At 48.1% G+C, this 18,916-nt stretch overlaps 1 protein-coding gene across 4 annotated transcripts in view; it reads left to right on the top strand.

Moving 5' to 3' along the window:
- The window catches only part of LOC103183497 (tropomyosin alpha-1 chain), a 35,520-nt gene extending 16,916 nt beyond the window's left edge, over positions 1-18,604 (top strand). For 2 of the 4 annotated variants that reach the window (XM_007901015.2, XM_007901017.2), the window contains 7 exons: positions 6,946-7,079; positions 7,589-7,706; positions 8,081-8,151; positions 10,618-10,693; positions 11,867-11,929; positions 12,121-12,190; positions 18,513-18,604. In XM_007901015.2, coding sequence (XP_007899206.1) covers positions 6,946-7,079; positions 7,589-7,706; positions 8,081-8,151; positions 10,618-10,693; positions 11,867-11,929; positions 12,121-12,190; positions 18,513-18,595 — 615 coding nt within the window. In that variant the 3' untranslated portion in view covers positions 18,596-18,604. Of the gene's footprint in view, positions 1-6,945; positions 7,080-7,588; positions 7,707-8,080; positions 8,152-10,617; positions 10,694-11,866; positions 11,930-12,120; positions 12,191-13,293; positions 13,562-18,512 lie in introns of those variants that run through there. The other 2 variants (XM_007901013.2, XM_007901016.2) reach the window with 1 other exon arrangement.
- Positions 18,605-18,916: the final 312 nt, after the last annotated feature.

An 18,916-nucleotide genomic window follows, 5' to 3' on the forward strand; every position in this document is an offset into this window, starting at 1 on the left:
TCGATTCCTGGGCAGGGCGAAACATTAGGTGAGTCTCCTGACTCCTCAGGGCTCTGTTTAACTAACAGTAAGTTGGAACTCCGTTGTCAGTCGATTGGCGGATCGCTTTTCTGCGGGTAATAATTCCTTTTTTTAAAAAAAATTGGTCACTTCAATCCACGACTGTTTGTTGGGATGCTGTTGTGCGCAATTGGCTGCCATGGTATAACCACAAAATATACAGTCAATTCACTTTACCGTGTATTCTGTGAAGCGCTTTGAGACGTCTCAAAGACATGATAGGGCGCTGTATCAAATGCAAGGATTATTAGTAGTAATAGAGGTAGTAACGTGTTAATAATGTTGTTGAGAGCTGGTAAGACTGGCGACTTCTCCCTTCACTGTGAGCGTTAAACGGCCCCTGATATCAGCCGAGCTGATTGATGTGGCGAGCGTCAGGAATGTGTTCCCTGAAGGGGCCTCTGATAAGCTGTGGTCTGGTCTGGGGGTTTGTGGTGAGACGCTGACCTGCCTGGGAATTGGCGTGTTTGTGAATTCCAAACCCAAGTTTGTGTTTTAAACGCCCCCCTCTCCCTCGAGTCCGCTCCCAGCATCGGCCGAGGGCAGGGCAGACCTTGAAATAACAATAATAATCCTTGCATTTGATACTGCGCCTTATCATGTCTTCGAGACGTCTCAAAGGGCTTCACAGAATACACTGTAAAGTGAATTGACTGAATATCTTGTGGGCGAAATCATTCGGGGTCTCGGCCCTTAAGACCTTAAGAGCGTTGCCTTCAAATTTTCAGATGGTGTGAGAGTTTTGCAAAATTCTTATACTGGATCCAGCAGTGAGTTAGACGGATTTAAGAATTTTGCATAATTCTGCACAGCCTTAAATGTTAAGGCTCAGACATAGAAAACATAGAAACAGGAGTAGGCCATTCAACCCTTGAGCCTGTTCCACCATTCTATAAGATCATGGCTGATCTGTACTTCAGGTCCAATTACCTGCCCTTGCCCCGTATCGCGTAATACCCTGACCTAACGTGAGCGATGTTGGTTCTGTGTTTGTCTAATGATGAGATATTCTTTGGTGCTTAATTCTGCTGCTTTCTATCTCCAGGCTAGAGAGACTGGCTCATATTCCCTAGCGCAGCAGAGCTTAAGGGGTGATGTGGGTGAGGCATTTAAAACAATCAAGAGACTCGACGGTTTAGATAGTGGGTGACTCTTGGCATCTGGTCGAGAGATCTGTTTGTTGCAAGGGGGCGCAGCCTTCAAATCAGAGCCAAGTTAGAGCTGAGGTCTGGAGACGTTTCTTCTCACAAGAGTGTTGTGGAACCCTCTGCCCCAGAAAGCTGTAGAGATGGAATCAACAGAGTTGTTTAAAAGAGAGATGGACAGGTAAAGAAAGGTGCTACGTAAATGCAATTGTTGTACTTGGGTAGCAGACGATGGGATTAAAAGATCTGAGAAGTTGTAATAAACCCATGGAACAGGCTCAATGGGCTGAATGGCCTCCTCCTGTACCTGTTTTCCATTTTACCGAGTGGAGGACAGGGCGGATTTCATCTTCCTGTCTCTTTTCTCCCCTCCTCCAACCACCCCCGCACACGCAAAAGAAAACTTTGCTCAACAACAACAAAATTACATTTATACAGCGCCTTTCACGTCGAATGGACGTCCAAGGTACTGGACAGTTAAGGGTTTGTTTCCGAGCTGGGGGTTGGAATCAAAACGGGTGTGTGGGTGTTGGGGGAGGGTGAAAGCACAATCAAAGAGGGAAGTCTTGAGACGAGCCTTGAAGGAGGCAAAGGAGGGGACGAGGCAGAGGGATTCTGAGTTGGAAATCCAAAGGGTGGGGGTAGAAAAGCTGAAACACTGAAGAAATTAGCTCTAAATAGTCAAGACTAGGGCTCTTAACCTTAACCTTCCTCTCTTGGGAGCTTGAGGGCTCTGGAAACTCAGTTGACCTACTGGAATTCCTGGGTTTGGATTAAATGGTTTATCTCCAACCTCAGGCCCTGTTCTGTCAGTCACCATATTTAGATTAGATTTTATAACCACTGGTTGGGAGTTCACTAACAATTCTAGTCTTGGCCTGCCTATGGGGGAAAAAAATCTCCCCGTTCAGATGGGCATATCCTAAAATGGAACAGAAATGCATGACTTGACTAGGGACGAGTGGGAGTGTGGTTGGTGGTGGGCAAAGTTCATGTGAAACATTTCTCCAATGTCTGTCTTAGGTCTTAAACCGTGCGCCGGGTCGAAGTTTGTAAAATTCCTATTGAGGAGGGAAGGAAAGGAGGGAGGGTTCAAAAGAGTACATTAATCCTTCCAATTTAATATTTCGCCGCCATTCTTCTGCTTTACAAGCTGTCGAAAGAACGATCTCACTCATAGACCCGAATGGTTTGCTATTTATAATGTATCTGAGAAGAGAATAAAGTCAACTTGTGGTGTGTGTGTGTGTGTGTGTGTGCGTGTGTGTGAAGGGGGCAGAGGGTTAGTTAACCAGCACAATCCTTGTAAGATTAAAGCATTGCTTATTGCAAATAAGTGCTGGAATTTGAGATATCTTGAGGTTTTTTTCCGCTCCCTTCCCCCCGCCCCCCGCCCCCACCCTGGTTCCCCCTGTGACTGCAGACGGAAGCTTTCAGTCTGCTTCAGCTCTGCTTAGTGCAAACTGTCTTCCTGTTTCTCTCTCTCTCTGCTCCGCTCTGCGTGTTGTTGCCTTTTCTCCGGCCTCTGGGTTTTACCTTATAAGGAAAGCGAGTGCGGCGCTGTCAAGAGTGAGCGAGCGGGCGGGCGGACGGACGAGGGAGGGAGGAAAAGGTGGGGTCTGAGCTCTACAAACTGACCCTGAAGCTCCACACGCTCAGCCAGGGACTTGCTTCCCTCTTAAAGAGGGAGCGTTGACTAATCCTGTCAAACTGCTGACATCCTTTCATTGCCGCTGTTGTGAAGGGGATGGGGTGCGGGGAGGGGAACGAGACGGTTGGGGTGGGGGGAGACTTCCCTGCTCGTTCCCCGGTGCAGTTAATAAACGAGGTGAGGGGTTTCCAGGTTGAGGCTGACAGTTGGCACCGGAAGCAGTTTGTAACGTGTGGTGTCGCCACGTGTACAGCTGAGTAATCCATCAATCGATTGGGCTGACACCGTTCCATCGATCAGATCAGATCCCGGGATCTTTAACATCCACCTGAACAAGCGGAGGGAACCTCGGCTTAACTTTTCATCCAAGGGTGGCGCTTCTAACCCCCAGCACCGCACTGGAGCGTCAACCTAGACCGTGCGAGTCCAAAGCCCTGACGTGGGGCTTGAACTCACAACGTTCTGCCTCCGAGGCGAGAGCGCTACCAACTGAGTCTATCCGATCACCCTGATAGCAATAATAACCCTTGCATGTGATATAGCACCTTATCACATCGTTGGGACGCCTCAAAGAGCTTCACAGTATATGTCGCAAAGTGAAGTGACTGCGTGCTTTTTGGGTGAAATGGTGTCCGCGCTCTTGTCTCTGCATCAAATTAAAGGAGGCCGATACATAGATATTGGCCTCCCTGAGTCTCGATGGTGCTTTCTCATCTCTGGTCGGGCTCGTGAGACCCAGGGATGTTTGTGGAATTTTATGAATTCAAACAGGAAGCCTCGAGGTGGGTCAAAGGTCCTTTGCTTGTTGGAGTGATCGGCATTCAGTGTTTATCTGGGGAACGTCCCAGTTCCCAGCTCTCTTAAGTACGTTTTATTTATTGATTTGAGCTCTTAAGTGCTTGGGAAGTAAGGGGACGTGAGATTAAAAACCTGAAGAGTTGACGGACTGAGCTCCTCTGTGTTGGATATGTGCCCAACAATCCCCCTCTCACCCCCCCCCCCCACCTACCCCCCACCTACCCCCCTGCCCCTTCATGTTGTGGGTTCCTAAAATGACCACCTGAACAAGCCAAATTCTGTTTAATGTCTCATTCCGAAGGGCAGCACCTCCTGACCATATAGCATTCCCACTGCTCTACATTGGACTACGAGGGAGCTCAAGTGCTGACGTGGGGCTTGAACCTACAACCTTCTGACCCAGGATGGAGAGTGCTAGAAACTGAGGGTGATATTCGACTCCCTGCCCCTTCCCCTTTGAGACTGTTCTCAGTCAATTGGAATGTTTTTCTTTCTCGTGATGTTTTTTCAGGATAATTAGTAACTTGGGGAGGTTGGGGTGGGGGGAGGATGCTACATGGGCTGTGTGTGAGGACCTTTCGGATGGGAACTGGAGGCTGTTTCACACAGGCTCAGTGCTCTGCCCCTGACACATCCTCTTGTTCGTTCAAGTCATTCTGTTTGATTCAACAATTTACATTGTGCTTTTCACTTAAAAATAAACATCTCAAGCTGCTCGGTCCACAGTATTCCAGGACACTGAGGCTGACAGAACCAGAATGGTCAGCCTGGCTCGTTGGCAGGACTTGGCTATTTCCAATTCATCTCCTATTATCCCTGCAAACCAAAGCCCTAATCCTGGCTGGACAAGCTTGACAAACAGTCCTCTTAATAGCAAGCTATGCAAGCTATTTTAGTTACCCCAACGCACACGCCGAGCTCCTCAAGCCTTGGCTCTCGCCAGCCTGTGCTTAATACTATCTGGAATTGGGTAAGCAGATGCACATCCCGTTCCACACAGAGGACATGTCCACACATGGTACATATGTGGAACTCTGTCTGGATTGGAGACTCTGATACATACGGAAACCCTGATACATACGGAAACCCTTCACCGCGCTTAAGACACCTGGCTGACCAGGAAAAGGTGCTTCACAAATTGCAGTGGATCAGAGTTGAAGTGAATGACAAATGTGGCTAATTCATTGGAATGTAACTGGGATGGGATTGATTCCCCTAATGGCCTGTGTGACCCTATCTCAGGGACACCTACCCCTCTGCCCAGTGACTACAGGTCTTTGGGGTGTGCGGGGTAGACGTGTGGTGGGGGGAAGAAGAACAAGAGATAGACCTCACAGTACCAAGCCACATTTGGAAGGTCACTGGCTTTAGCCCTCGCCTGAATTGCTGGTTCTCTCTCGTTGGTGCTCTGCCTGTGAGCTCTGTGTCAAGCTGACTCCGTGTAAAGTCAAGCGGTGGGCAGGGAGATGAACCAGAACTGAGAGGTAGAAAAGTAGTGAGAACTTGTCCCTTTGTAGCACCTTTATACTGTCAATTTCTCAACGTGCTTTATGACTCTCTATTGATGTTAGTCCAACTCCCTCGTGCTGTCAGAGAACCCCCCAACCCCCCAAATACACACACACAAGCCTTAACACACGCACATGTACGCACACACACACACACACACACACAAAAGAGCCTTATCGCATTGCCTCAGTAATTGCCGTCAAGCATAGCGATCGGTTTTGTTGGCCAATGCATCGGCCAATTCGCGCTAACATTACACTGGGCATTGCTCAGAATTTTGAGCTCAAGTCATGACCATCCCACACCCCCACATCCCCTCGCTGGAGGTGAGAAGGCTGCTGAGCTCGTTCTGGTGTCAGAAATGTGGCTTGACGCGTTTCAAAAATATTTTCGGCGTAAGCGAAATTTTTTCGGCCAAAATGGCTGCCCACTTTGAATGAATGAGGAGCAGTTTATGGTAACGTTTCGGAGATCAGCAAAGCCTGAGCTCCTCTGCTCTGTCAGTAGAGGATGTGGTCTGTTCTTGGGTGAAATATTCATTTCCTGTCTTGAAAGCCCCACAGGAAGAGGAAGAAATCTGGGATGTAGTGACAGAGGAAGCTGCAGAAGTGGAATGCTCTCCCGGTGACCAAACGACTAAACAATCACGCTTTTTTTTGTATAAGAAACTGTTTTACATTCAAGCGCATCACTGACCTCTACTCACACCCCCGCCTCCCCCCCCCCACCTCCATCCTGCCTATCTGTGAACTGGAGGAGATTGGGTACAACTGTACCCTATGAGTAGAAAAGCTTCGTGTTGCATTAATATTCATAATCATCCTTGCATTTGGCGTCGGGAGGACATATTTAAGCGCTTCATGGGATTCACTGTAAAGTGCAGTGACTCTTATTTTAGAGACGAATGCAGCCGCCAATTTGCGCTCAGAAATGTGCCACAAACGGCCACAAAGTGAATCGCACAGCGCAGTTGTGAGCTTTCGGCCACCGGGACACCAGACCAGCAAGGACTGAAAGTCTCACCCTTGTTACTGTTGGCCAGAAGATCCAATAACATTGACCAGAATTGATCCGCTCTGATCCCGTTTGCCAAGCACCGTGCCTCCTGCAGTGGTGAGGCTCCCGAGCCGTTCACTTGCTGGAGCTGGTGCTGTGCGCGATCATTCAGAAGAGGTGATGTGCAAAGACTGGTTATTATTATTATTATTACTGGTGACTGAGGACTGCTGTCAGCTGGTCTTTGTTTGGACTGTGGGGCACGAGGATATTTCTCAGGCTGTCGAGGGTACAAGGAAAGGGGTGGTCCTCGCCTCTGCCAAGCTTACTCTCTGGGCTGAGATCATTGGGCTCTGTAGTAATAATAATAATAATCCTCGTTATTTCACATTTCGTATAACGCCTTATCACAAACGGGGGACGCCTCAAAGCGCTTCACAGGATTTACAGCAAAATGGAATTGCTCTGTATTTGTCGGCAAACACAAGCAGCATAATTGCACATAGCAATGTCTTACAAACATACATTGAGTAATGATTTTGGGGTTTGTTGGTCAGCACATTGAGAGCAACTCCCTTCTCTTTTCGATTGGGTTTCTTTAATGTCCACCTGAACAGGCAGACTTGACCTCGGTTTAACGTCTCATCTGAAGGACCGCACTCCTAACGAGGGACTTGAACCCACAACCTTCTGGCTCGGAGGCGAGAGTGCTACCAACTGAGCCAGGGTGACACACTCAATGGTTAGGTGTAAAGATCTCACCTCTTGTCCTCTTGTCTTCTCTAGGCAGAGGGTGATGTCGCTGGACTCAACAGACGGATCCAGCTGGTTGAGGAGGAGTTGGACCGGGCACAGGAACGTTTGGCCACCGCCCTGCAGAAGCTAGAGGAGGCGGAAAAGGCAGCGGACGAGAGTGAGAGGTGAGCCACGTTTGGGAGACTTGGCTTGACTCGACCCAACATAATAATTCTTCTATATAACGTACAGTACGGATCCTTGCATTTGGTACAGCACCTTTCACATCGGGAAGATCTCCCTAAGCTCTTCATGGGATTTACTGTAAAGTGTAGTGACTGTACATCAGGCAGCATATTTTGCATGTGGCAATGTCCCCTAAATGGACAACTTTATTTGGGTGGGTGGTGGGGGTTGTTGGCGGGTAGGGTATAATTCGTTGGGTATAATGTTTGCAGACTCAGGGAGTTCCCTACAGCAGTGGTTTGCCTGCATGTGCCCTGTGTTGTACTGTGGGCCAGTTTGGGGGATGGGTGTTAGATATGGTGTGTGGTACTCTAGATTCCTGACCCTTGGGCACATATTCAAACTGCCCTACAATTTCCCATTCAGTCACCTTGTTTGGGGGTTTGGGAGGGAAGCCGATTGCTGTGAGGCACAACGCTAATGTCTCTTGTACTTGTCTGTTCGACAGAGGCATGAAAGTCATTGAGAACCGCGCGATGAAGGACGAGGAGAGAATGGAAATCCAAGAGTTGCAGCTGAAGGAGGCGAAACACATTGCGGAGGAGGCTGATCGCAAGTATGAAGAGGTGAGCAATGATTTGCAGCGTCCGTTATCGGCAAACCATTCAGGAACAACGCCAGGGTCCCTGTTCCGTAACCATCGCCTTTCCACATGCGTCCGTTAGGTCGCCCTCTGGGTTAGAAGTGCGCGAGTTCAAGCCCCATTTGAGCGGGTTATTTGTACAAATAGTGTCAGGTTGTCAATGTCTCTAAAGCACTTCACGGGATCGTCGCTATAAGGGGTAAGGACTAGCGTGCACACAGAAGAGTTCCACCTTGTTGAGTTGAAGCTGGAGAGGATGCAGGAGTCCTGCGACGGTGTGAGCGGTGGTCCCGGGGCTGCTACTGGCTCCTGCCTTGCTTGCTGGGTTCTGACTTGGGTTCTCTTTGCTCCGCGTAGGTTGCCCGTAAACTCGTCATCCTGGAGGGGGAGCTGGAGCGCGCCGAGGAGCGGGCTGAGGTCTCGGAGATGTAAGTCGCCGCTTGCGTGAGCTCAACATTTACCGAAACTCCAACCCATGATCTAAATATGGAAAAAAAAACCTCCATTATTATTTCAGGGCGTTGGCTCGGGGAGCCAGGGAATAATGAATCATTTTTTTCTATTTTTATTGTAAAAAAAAGTTTAAAAAATCCTCAGTTCCTTTTTAAATATAAGAGTTGGGTTAGTTAGTTCCTGAAACCAATGGCACCTGCTACCAAACTGTTCCTTTGCCAAAAAATGGACTAACCGAAACAGTGCATTCTCTAAAGTGCTTTTTTTCCTCCGCTTTCATTTCCTTTCTTCATTCCCCACCCCTTCCCTTTTTTTCTCCCACTTTTTCCCACTCCCACCTTCTTCTCATCCCCCGGTCTTCAAATTACTGAGACGGTTCTTAAGATTTTCAATCAATTGCTGCTGCCGTCCGGGTTTGGGAAGGGGGAAGAGCCCTGATCGGGTGCGCACCTTGGTTTATGACTGGCAAATGAGTTTCAGTACCGATAGATAAAGCTGCATCCAGGAAGTAAAACTGGGGAGGTCTGCAATAAACAGTTTGAACTTACCAAGGAGGAAGCTGAAATAGACGCAGAGGGTTAGTTGACTCAGGGCTCGTTATATCAAAACTGTGTGAGGCAGCAATGACCGAGGCAAACGGGATCCTGGGCAATCTCGTCACACCAGTTGAGCTCCCAATCACCCAGAAATATGCTCATAAGGTGTACAGTGCTCAGGTCTGGCCACATCTACAACAACAACAAGATTACATTTGCATAGGGCCTTTCACGTTGGGAGGACATCCCAAGGCGCTGGACGGAGTACAGCATTTCAGAACCGAGCTGGGGTTGGGGGGGGGTGTAAGTGGAGGGGGGGGGGCGATGATATGGTCGAAGAGGAGGGTCTTGAGGCGGGACTTGAAGGAGGCTCAGGAGGGGGTGAGGCGGAGTGACTGGGGGATGGAATTCCAGAGGTTGGGGGCAAAGTGGCTGAAGGCTCTCCCGCCAATGGTGGTGTGGGTGGGTCGGGGGACATGGAGCAGGCCGGAGCCGGCTGAGCGGTGGGAGCGGGCGGGTTGGTAGGGAGTTAGGAGATCGCAGAGGTAGGGTGGGGTGAGGCCATGGAGAGCTTTGTATGTGAGGACCAGGATCTTGAACTGGATCTCTGAAGGATAGGGAGCCAGTGGAGTCGGGCGAGAATGGGGGAGATGGGGTCCTGGAGTTTGGTGCGGGAGAGGACAAGGGCTGCAGAGTTCTGGATTATCTGCAGCCTGTGGAGGGAGGAGTTGGGAAGGCCGACAAGCAGGGTGTTTGCGTTGTTGAGTCTGGAGGTGATGAAGGCATGAACACGAGTTTCAGCGGCCTGAGGGGTGAGGCAGTGGTGGAGTCGGGCGATGTTATGGAGGTGAGGGAAGGCAGAGCGGGTCATGGCTTGAACGTGGGGGAGAAAAGACAGTTGAGTGTCGAACAAGACACCCAGGTTCCTGACTGGCTGGTGAGTTGTAGTGTGCAACCATGGAGGTTGATGTTGCCAGAGCCCAAGATGCTGAGGCGCTGGCGCGACCCAATCAGGAGGGCCTCAGTCTTGTTCACATTCAACTGTAGGAAATTTGCCCTCATCCAGGACTTGATGTCCGACAGGCAGTCTGTCAGCACAGCAGTGGTCCTGGAGTTGAGGGTACTACAGTACTGTATACAATTCTGGTCACCATAACAGGGCTATCCAGCCCCTAGAGACAGTGTAGAAGAGAGCAAAGGGGATGATCTCAAGTGTTGGAGGGATGAGCTGTGAGTAATGATTGGATTAGGTAGCGCTCTTCAGCTTTGAAGAGTCGTCTCAGAGAAGACCATACAGAAGTACTTAAGGTTCTAAAAGAGTAAACCCAGAATAATGCTTCCAGTTAGGTCAAGATAATCGGACAAGAGAGCACATCTTTGGGTTATGGAGAGTGGATTTAGGACAGTAAATTCAAAACACGTAAACGGTATTTCCTTACATAGTAGTTAACAGCTGGAATGGGTTAGCAGGAAGGATGTGCAGGACTTGTGTATGAAACTGTACAAGATGAGATGTACAAGATGAGTTTATAGAGTTCAGAATGTGAGAGGTCTGCAGAGTTGTAACACATTTGAAGAGGTGTCATTGGGTAACCACGAGAAAAATATCCAGATTAGTAATTGGTTCACGGGTGGGGGGCACGGGGAGGTGAAGAGAGAGGAGGCGGGTTAGTAATACTGGGGTAGAAAAAGGGTGAGAGGAATGCGGAGGAGGAAAGAAAAGGTGGGTTAGTAACGGAGGGGAGGAGGTGCATGAGAAAGAGAGGCAAGTGTTGGTCCTTTAATTCCACACCAATCTGGATCTAAACGGAGCTGCAATTTGCGGACCTTGTTGGCAGTTGTGGGCGTTGATGTTGCTGAGCGTGTGACATCTCCTGTCTAACCCCAACTCCTCTCTGTACATAGGAAGTGCGGCGACTTGGAAGAGGAGCTGAAAAACGTTACCAACAACCTCAAATCCTTGGAGGCTCAGTCTGACAAGGTGAGGGTGTTGCACGTCTGCAGTGACTTGTAATAAATGCGTGACCATGGCAATGTGTGTTGACTTGCTGTTGGCTTGGGATTCCCCGTTGGAGCCCCTGCATGTATATGTTTAAGCTCCGGGGCACTACCCTACGTGAAGGACTCTATATAAATGGTGTTGTTATATGTGGATATGGCCGAGAGCCTGATAAACAGGGCAGTGATGAGAGACGTCTCCCACCCCTGCACTCCTATTGCTAAACACAACAGCCGCCAAGGCTTCCTATCCAGTGATTATCCCAAAGATCCAAAGATCAGTTCAGGTGAAGAGGATCCTTCAAGCCTCCCCGATCTCAGATTTCCAGAGCGCTCACCTCACAGCATTGAACCGTTTACTTCCTTTCCGATTAAGCTGCTCGGTTCATCCAGCCAATTTCCACTGGTGGTTGATTTGAGAGCACGATTTTAATTTAAAACTAAAATGGGGGTGGGTAGGAGTGGAAATTCCAGAGGAATTTGATGCCTTGCTGTGGGTTAGGCATTTCTGTGGTTCTGTCTGGCTACCGTCAAGTTACTGAGCTGGTTTCGTGCTACACGGTGATGGCTTTTGAAGTTGGTGATAGGTCTGCCCACACCCACATCTTACCTCCTGTCTCAGCGACACCATCTCACACTTCTCCTTTCCCTGCGCAGATTTGGGGAACTCTTATGCTGACGTAGGAGGGAAGAAAGACTAATTTTTCCAAAAGAGTGGTTTTGGGGATGGTTGGCGGTGGTGGGGAGAGAGCTTTATATATGAGGAAATGAAAGTTAGATCGGTTTTCACGTTGGGAGGATGTCTCAAAGCACTTCACAGGATTTACTGTATGTTTATAGGAAAACGTGGCAGTCAATTTGCACACAGCAATGTCCCACAAACAGCCATGAAACCAATGACTAGATTTATTTGGGGGATTGTTGCCTAGGACACCGGGGGGAACTCTCTTCTCTTGACGAGTATTGCCATGGGATCTTTAACATCCCCTTAAACCGAGGTCCTATTTGCCTGTTCAATGTCTCATCTGAAGGATGGTGCCTCCTACAATCCAATGCTCTGGCTTCACCAACCAGGGCAGGAGTTAGTTCATCTGTGCGCTGTGCGTTCTCGGTAGGGTTGTGTTTCCGACTAACATTGGTGTTTGTGTGTTGACAGTACTCTGAAAAGGAAGACAAGTATGAAGATGAGATCAAGGTTCTGTCTGACAAGCTGAAGGAGGCAAGTATTAATAAAAGAGCTTTACTCCTCCTCTTCTGCCCCCTCCCCCCGCCACCCTGAGTGCTGACTTCTGTGCCCACCACCCCCCGCACACACCCATCACCAGTTTGTCTCCGCTCATCACTGACTGTAGGCAATGTTGACCCCTTCAGTGTTCCAGGCTTTGTCTGAATTCTGGGTTTGGTTTGCAGGCTGAGACTCGCGCTGAGTTTGCTGAAAGGACAGTAACCAAATTGGAAAAGACGATTGATGACCTGGAAGGTATGAAATTTGTCTCTAGATTTACTGAGTCAGGAGTGTGTGTGTATGTCTTTTCTCTATTGGTCTCCCTCTTGGTTCTACCCCTCCCCCCCACTTATAATCTCTATTTCTATCTCTAGGGGAACAGCCAGTTATACTACACTGAGTCAATAAAGTGTAATAATCTGATTGAAAACAGTCCCTTCATTTACTTTTTACGCCCCTTCCTTCTTCCCCTCCCACCCCCCCACCGAAAAAATCCAAATTTGAGTCCTAACTGTCCCATGAACATCTCGTGTCTGTAACTTGGGCAAACTGGCCTTGGTATCTCCAAATTGGTGCTATTGTCATCCCAGCACCTACGTCTCCTATGGGACATGATGAGCTCAAGTGGGCTGCAGTGGTCAATTCCGGTCTTGTATGATCCCCAAGGTCGTGGGACGTGGGACTGTTGTGTGGAATTTGCTATTACACGCAGACTCTCCCAGTGACCAGCACCAGGAGAGATGTATAGGGGTGCATTGTGAGCCAGGTTGAAGAGAAAGGTATTCAGCATTATCTGCAAATGGGGAAGGAGGGGGCAAGGCAGAGGGATTGAGGGAGGGAGTTGTAAAGTTTCAGGGTGTAGTGGCTGAAAGAAAGCACGGCAACCGATGGTGGAGCGGAGGGGATGAGGGACAAGCAGGAGGCTGGAGCCACTTTTACAGCCAGAGGTGGTGGGTGTTGCCGTGGGGAGTAAGCAGGTAAAGTGTAGTGACTGTGTTTTGTAGACGGACGGTAGGTTTAATACCAAACACGATTCCCTCAAACAGGGCAGCAATCTGCATGAACCTCAGAGCAGCTTTTGACTCATAACTTTTTCGAACCAAAATCGAATTATTTTTATGTTTGTTTGAAGTGTTTTGAATTTCTATTTATTTTAAATTTCTCTTTCCCCTTGACTTTTGCTTCCCCAATAATCTCTTTGCTTTTTTTTTTCCACTTGTCACCTTTCGCTCATTTTTCCTTTTCCGACCCACATCTTTTGTCATTTCCATCACATAATTCTTGTTGTGTCACAATTTTACGTTCGTTTCCTCCGGAACCTCTGGCTGCCTGCCTGCCCCTTGTTCTTCAATCTCCAGATGAACTCTATGCCCAGAAGCTGAAGTACAAAGCTATCAGTGAGGAACTAGACCATGCCCTCAATGACATAACCTCCTTGTAAATGCCCTTCATTCTCCTTCCCGTCAACTTTGGCCCTAGTGCATTTCACTCGTCTTAATTTTACTTCCTTTAAACCTCTGCTAATCTGTACCATTTTAGCATTCAGCTCTTTACATCAGCGTCCTCTCCTGTTGACCTTGCTGTCCATTCTCTCTTGTATGAAAATAAAATAATACTTGGAACTTTCTTCTTCACTCTCGTCTGTTTCTCCTCTGTACTTTGCCTGCTTTGTACTTGCTCACAATCTACATCTGATGCAAACACTAGTCAAAGGGAAGGGTAGGTTGGGCTTGTCGGCCTTTGCACCTCTCTCAACCACCTTTACAGATAGTGCATACCAATCCCTGGGTCTCTCTGCTCTTCTACTCCTAACGTGCTTTTTCTATATCCCCTCTCCTTATTTTTCCTTGGAAAATGTTTCACTTCACACCTTGCTGTATCACATTTAATCTGCCATCTAAATAATAATAATCCTTGCATTTGATATAGTGCTTTTCACGTCATCTAGACGTCCCAAAGCGCTTCACAGAATATACTGTATATTTGTGGGCGAACGCGGCAGCCAATTGCGCACAGCAGTGTCCCACAAACAGTCATGGATTGAAAATGACCAATTTATTATTGTTTTGTTTTGTTTTTTTGGAGGGATTATTATTAGGCTCTGTGTGGAGTAAGGAAACTTGCCCAAGGTTTCGCCCTCTGCCGGGAATTGAACCCAGGTCTCTCACTTGCAAAGCGAGTGCTCTAACCACTGAGCTACAGGACTCCACAGGACTCTGTTGTGCACACACCATTAGTCGCTCTGGATCCTCCTAAAGTTGCTTACAATCCTCTCAGCATTTGGTAGCTGAGAGAAGACTCAAATCATGACTGGGAGCTAGGATTCTTCCCAAAACAAAACTTTAATGGGTAGGATGGTCCTAGCTGGACCAGCAGCGAGAAGCTTGCTAGACAGTGCTCTCAAAATTTACCTGGTTAAGCTCTAGCAATACCACAACGCGCACCTAATACTCTCTGGAATTACATGAGCAGGGTGCATCCCTCCAAGGAGAGAGTGCGCATTCCATTCCGGACATGGAAATTTCCACGTGTAGGTTACATACATATTTGGAACTCTGTCTGGTTTGGATACGCTTCAGCAGGGTGATGGGTTTCTGAATGTGTCAAGACATCCAGCCGATCCCCCCCAAAAATCATCCATTTGTCGTACCCTCTGTAACATTTCTGTTAAGATCACGTAACAACAAAAACTCTTTGACACTTATACGGCACCTTTCACACCAGGAGAATGTGCTTCACGGAGCTGTGTAGGAGACACTACCACCCTTTAATTACTTTAACAAACGGGAAATGCACTTGATTTTCTGAAATAATTTCTATTCCCCAATACAATGCTGTCCCTTGGTTCTCTTTCTCTTTGCCCCCTCATCTAAAGTGTTTCGGAGCCTCACCAACTCCATTTATTGCCTATCTAGACACTGTGTAACACACCAAGGAGCTCCCATTGCGATGAGGATGCTCAGCTCTCAGCCACACAGCGTGAAGTGAAAGTGAGCTGATCTTTCAAAGTGTGAATCGTGCACAGTTCGGAAAGACTTGGACTCCCAATGCAAAACAAGTTTACATTTATGTAGCCACTTTCATCTTGAGGATGTCCCAAAGGGCTTAACAATAATGGCTGGGCACCTGAGCTGGGTGGCGTCCGCCAATGTTGGGAAGGGGGGGGTGACATGTAGAGGGGAGGGGAGGGACCTGCTGAGCAATTACAGAGTGATTGATTCATGATGGGGTGACAATGTGTGGTACCTGCCATCTTTATACTCCTAATGAATGATTCATTGGAGGTTGGGGAGAGGGTAGGTGGGTGGGGTGGGGGGGTTGCAGAGAGAGGGACAGATGGGTTACCTTCCTCTTTCTTGCTATTAGATGAACGTCACACCAGAGATAAAGGAGTTGTACGTCAAGTGAATAGCAACATCTCTGTGCGCTCTCTCCTCTCCAGCACTCTGCCTGTATCTGCTCCAGAACTCTCTCGCTCTTTCTCTTTCTTTCTGGACCTGAACACACCATCTCCTGTTTTTGCGATGTCCTGTTGGGACTAAAGGGTCTCTCTCTCTCCCTTTACGGAATTAATTTGTCTGTTTTGCTCTGTTTCCATGCTGAAGGTAAGCCTTTTCTTTCTGTCTTTCATCTTCAAAAGCTATTTTCTCTCCTCTGTTCCCCTTTCCTTTCCCCTCTTGACCAGTATATTCTGTGAAGCGCTTTGAGACGTCTCGAAGACATGATGATAATAATCCTTGCATTTTATAGAGCGCTTTTCACATCTCAAAGCATTTCACAGAATATACTGTAAAGTGAATTGACTGTATATTTGTGGGCGAAACGCGGCAGCCAATTGCGCGCAGCAGCGTCCACACAAACAATCGTCCAGTGAAGTGACCAATTTATTATTTTTTTTAAAAGGCGCTACATCAAATGTAAGGATGTTATTACGGGTGTGTGATCTGATCTGTCTTGACCTCACAGTGTAGGCCGATGGTTGTGGAGAGATGCATTATTATTTAGGATGAGATGTGAAACTGAGCTCCTGAGTGTCTTCTTCAAGTGGATGTTTTTTAAAAAAAAATCTCAGACCAGCCCGGCTGGAGCTCCAGATTAATTGACCGCTCTTCCCCTATGACTGCGTGTAGGACCTAACTGCGTCCAAAATGGCTGCGGAGCTTGCCGACAGTCGCTGACACTTGATGCGATGAGGTGCTGTAACAATGTAGGGTCTCTTGTGGTGAATGGACGTCTTGTGTGTGGAGCTGTAATTGATGCGAGGTTCGCACGGCCTGGCTGACTGAGGCTGGGCGCGTTCCTGAGTGAGCTCCATTCTTACAGACAGTGGGCGTGGTTGGTGCCCTGGTCTGACCTGCCTACTCCGCTTCCCATAGCGTCAGCCGAGTTCGGACACATTGCACGTTTAGCACAGGCGTCGCTGACTGTAACGGCCACAGTTCTGCCTCACTTCACTCAGTTCCCAACCAGGGTCCGATTTACTGTCTGTGTCCTCTGAACCTCTATCCTCCTTCCCCCCCCAACCCCACCCACCACCACCACCACCACACACACAAAACAACAACAAGTTGTGTTTATATAGCGCCCTTCATGCAGGGTAGCGTCCCGGAGCGCTTGTCAGAGATCCCGAGCCAGAGGAAGGTGACCGTAAGCAAAAAAAAATGCTTCAGAGGGGTATTCAATTTGTATTTGTTCAGCGTTTTCTCTCAAACCCTTTACCGTCAAGTGCAGAAGTGACTGTTAAAGTAGTGGCAAGCATTTGTGCACACAGCAAGGTCACCACAAAACAACCGTGAGGTTTTGGAAAAATTAATTCTGGGGAGAGGAAGGTGGGGGGAGGAATTGTGGTCAAGACACTGGGAGAAACTCTCTTCTCTTAAGGTAGAATCGTAAGATCTTTAGTGTCCACCTGACGGCTAGGTAGACAAAGCCTCAGTTTAAGGTCTGACCCCCACCCCCCCACACCTTTCTCCCCACCACCCCGTCCCCAGGGAAACGAGGGGAGTATTTGAAACGAGGGGAGTATTTGTCAGCAGGATGTGTGAGCGGCTGCTGGCTAAAGATTGGGAACTGAGACAGGATCCTACAGGAAATGCTTTGGTTTCATTACTGGAGTCTGTTGACTGGCTACTGTAAACATGTAATCTTCAGTTGGCAAAAAAGAGCTGGGCTGGAATGTGTGACATTCTCTGAGGAATGGAGGCATTGTGCTGTGCTCCCCTTCCCTAGGCACAGTGCCTGGGACTGGTGATGTTGACTCTGGTTACCTCTGACTAAGTTTCTACCTATTCCCTCCCCCCCCCCCCCCCCCCCCCCCCCCCACACACACACACAGTCCCCCTCATCTCTATCAAGTCTCCTCTCAATCTTCTCAGTTCTAGCTGAAAACAGCCCAAATTTTGCTAGTCTCCCACCAGTAAAGCCTACCATCCACATCTGCCTGCGGTCTCAAAAACTGCAAAGAATATTTTATTTGGATTTGTCATTATCCTACAAAGAAACCCCGCTAAATAGCTGTCTAAATCCATTTGTCCAGAAATCTCCCTAAAGCAGCTTGTTATGTCTTTATGTATTGGCTAGAAACCTTGAATTGCATGGCTAATGGATTTATGTTTGGATTTGTCCTGTGATCCCTTCATAGTGTACTCCGTGCTACAGCAAATCACTGAACCAAACCATTGACTGGCCCGAATATCCTGTAGGCCTTGTTCACTGATGGGTGCAGTACATTCCATTAGATTTTCATATAAATACAATATGTAGGGATATTTATTATACCTTAGATTTCAAGAAGTAATGAGAGCTTTTTTTTGGTCTGGAGATTACTACAACAGCAAATCACATTTGCATAAGCGCCTTTCATGTCGAGAGAACGTCCCAAGGTACTGATTAGGTGTTTGAGAGGAGATCTGATAGAGGTGTTTGACGTTATGAAACAGTTTGATAAAGTGAACATTAAATTACTGTTTCCACTTGTCAGTGAGCCCACAGCAACAACTTGCATTAATTTACTCGCATAGAGGCTAACATCTTGGGAGTACTTGACACTGGCGGGTAGAAGAGTTTAGCAGGAACTTCTTTACACAGTGGATAGTGAGAATGTGGAACTAACTGCCGGAAGCTGTAGTTGAAATGAGTTTTAAGAGGAAACTCGATGGGTACATGAGTGAGAAGGAAATACTATAAATATTTACAGTACAATAAATATTACAGTTCGAGGCGTATAGAAGAGGGAGTTAGGAGCGGTGGAGGCTTGTGTAGAGTATAAACACTAGCACTAACTAGTTGGGCCAAATTGCTGAGAACAGTCTGAACAGTTCACTTTAGTTCTGTGGAACATGTATGCGAGAAGGCCGTAGAGAGATTCAATAAAAAAGATGTAAAACAATCTCTGTAGTTCGGAGGCCTACGTGCGACTTTTTGGTTGGAGTAAGTGGGGCTGATCCCCTCTCGTACTGGGAGGGGGCAATGTTTTGTGAACCCCCCCTTTTTTATTTTCTTTTTTCAATCCCATTTGGGGCATTGACCCACATCGACCACAGTAAATGCTGATCCGTTTATTCCTTTCTCTCCGCAGCACAAGTGGCTCAAGCGAAAGAGGAGCATGTGGGAATGCAACAAGTGCTGAACGATACCCTGCTGGAACTCAACAGCTTATAAGGAGGAAAATACTAAGGACCGAAAGTGCCAGCCATCGACTGCCCGTGTGCAATGCAACATTCCATGCCCGGCCTTGCCCGTGGCCCCTTCCCACCCCCTCCCCCCCACCCCTCGCTCCCTTTTCGCGAGGCAGACGGTCGCCATGTATTACGTACTGAATATTGACCAAAGTTTTTAACTCTGTATTTGTAGAACTCTTTTATTGCTCCTTCCTTTCTTTCTCTCTTTCACCCGTTCTTAACACTCGCCCCCCCCCCCACCACCCCACTCCCTTCCACCACGCTCCCCGGTCTCCCCCCCACCCCCAACCTCACACGCACA

This window comes from Callorhinchus milii, unplaced genomic scaffold (assembly GCF_018977255.1).
Source record: "Callorhinchus milii isolate IMCB2004 unplaced genomic scaffold, IMCB_Cmil_1.0 Scaffold21, whole genome shotgun sequence".
Classification (NCBI taxonomy): Eukaryota; Metazoa; Chordata; class Chondrichthyes; order Chimaeriformes; family Callorhinchidae; genus Callorhinchus; species Callorhinchus milii.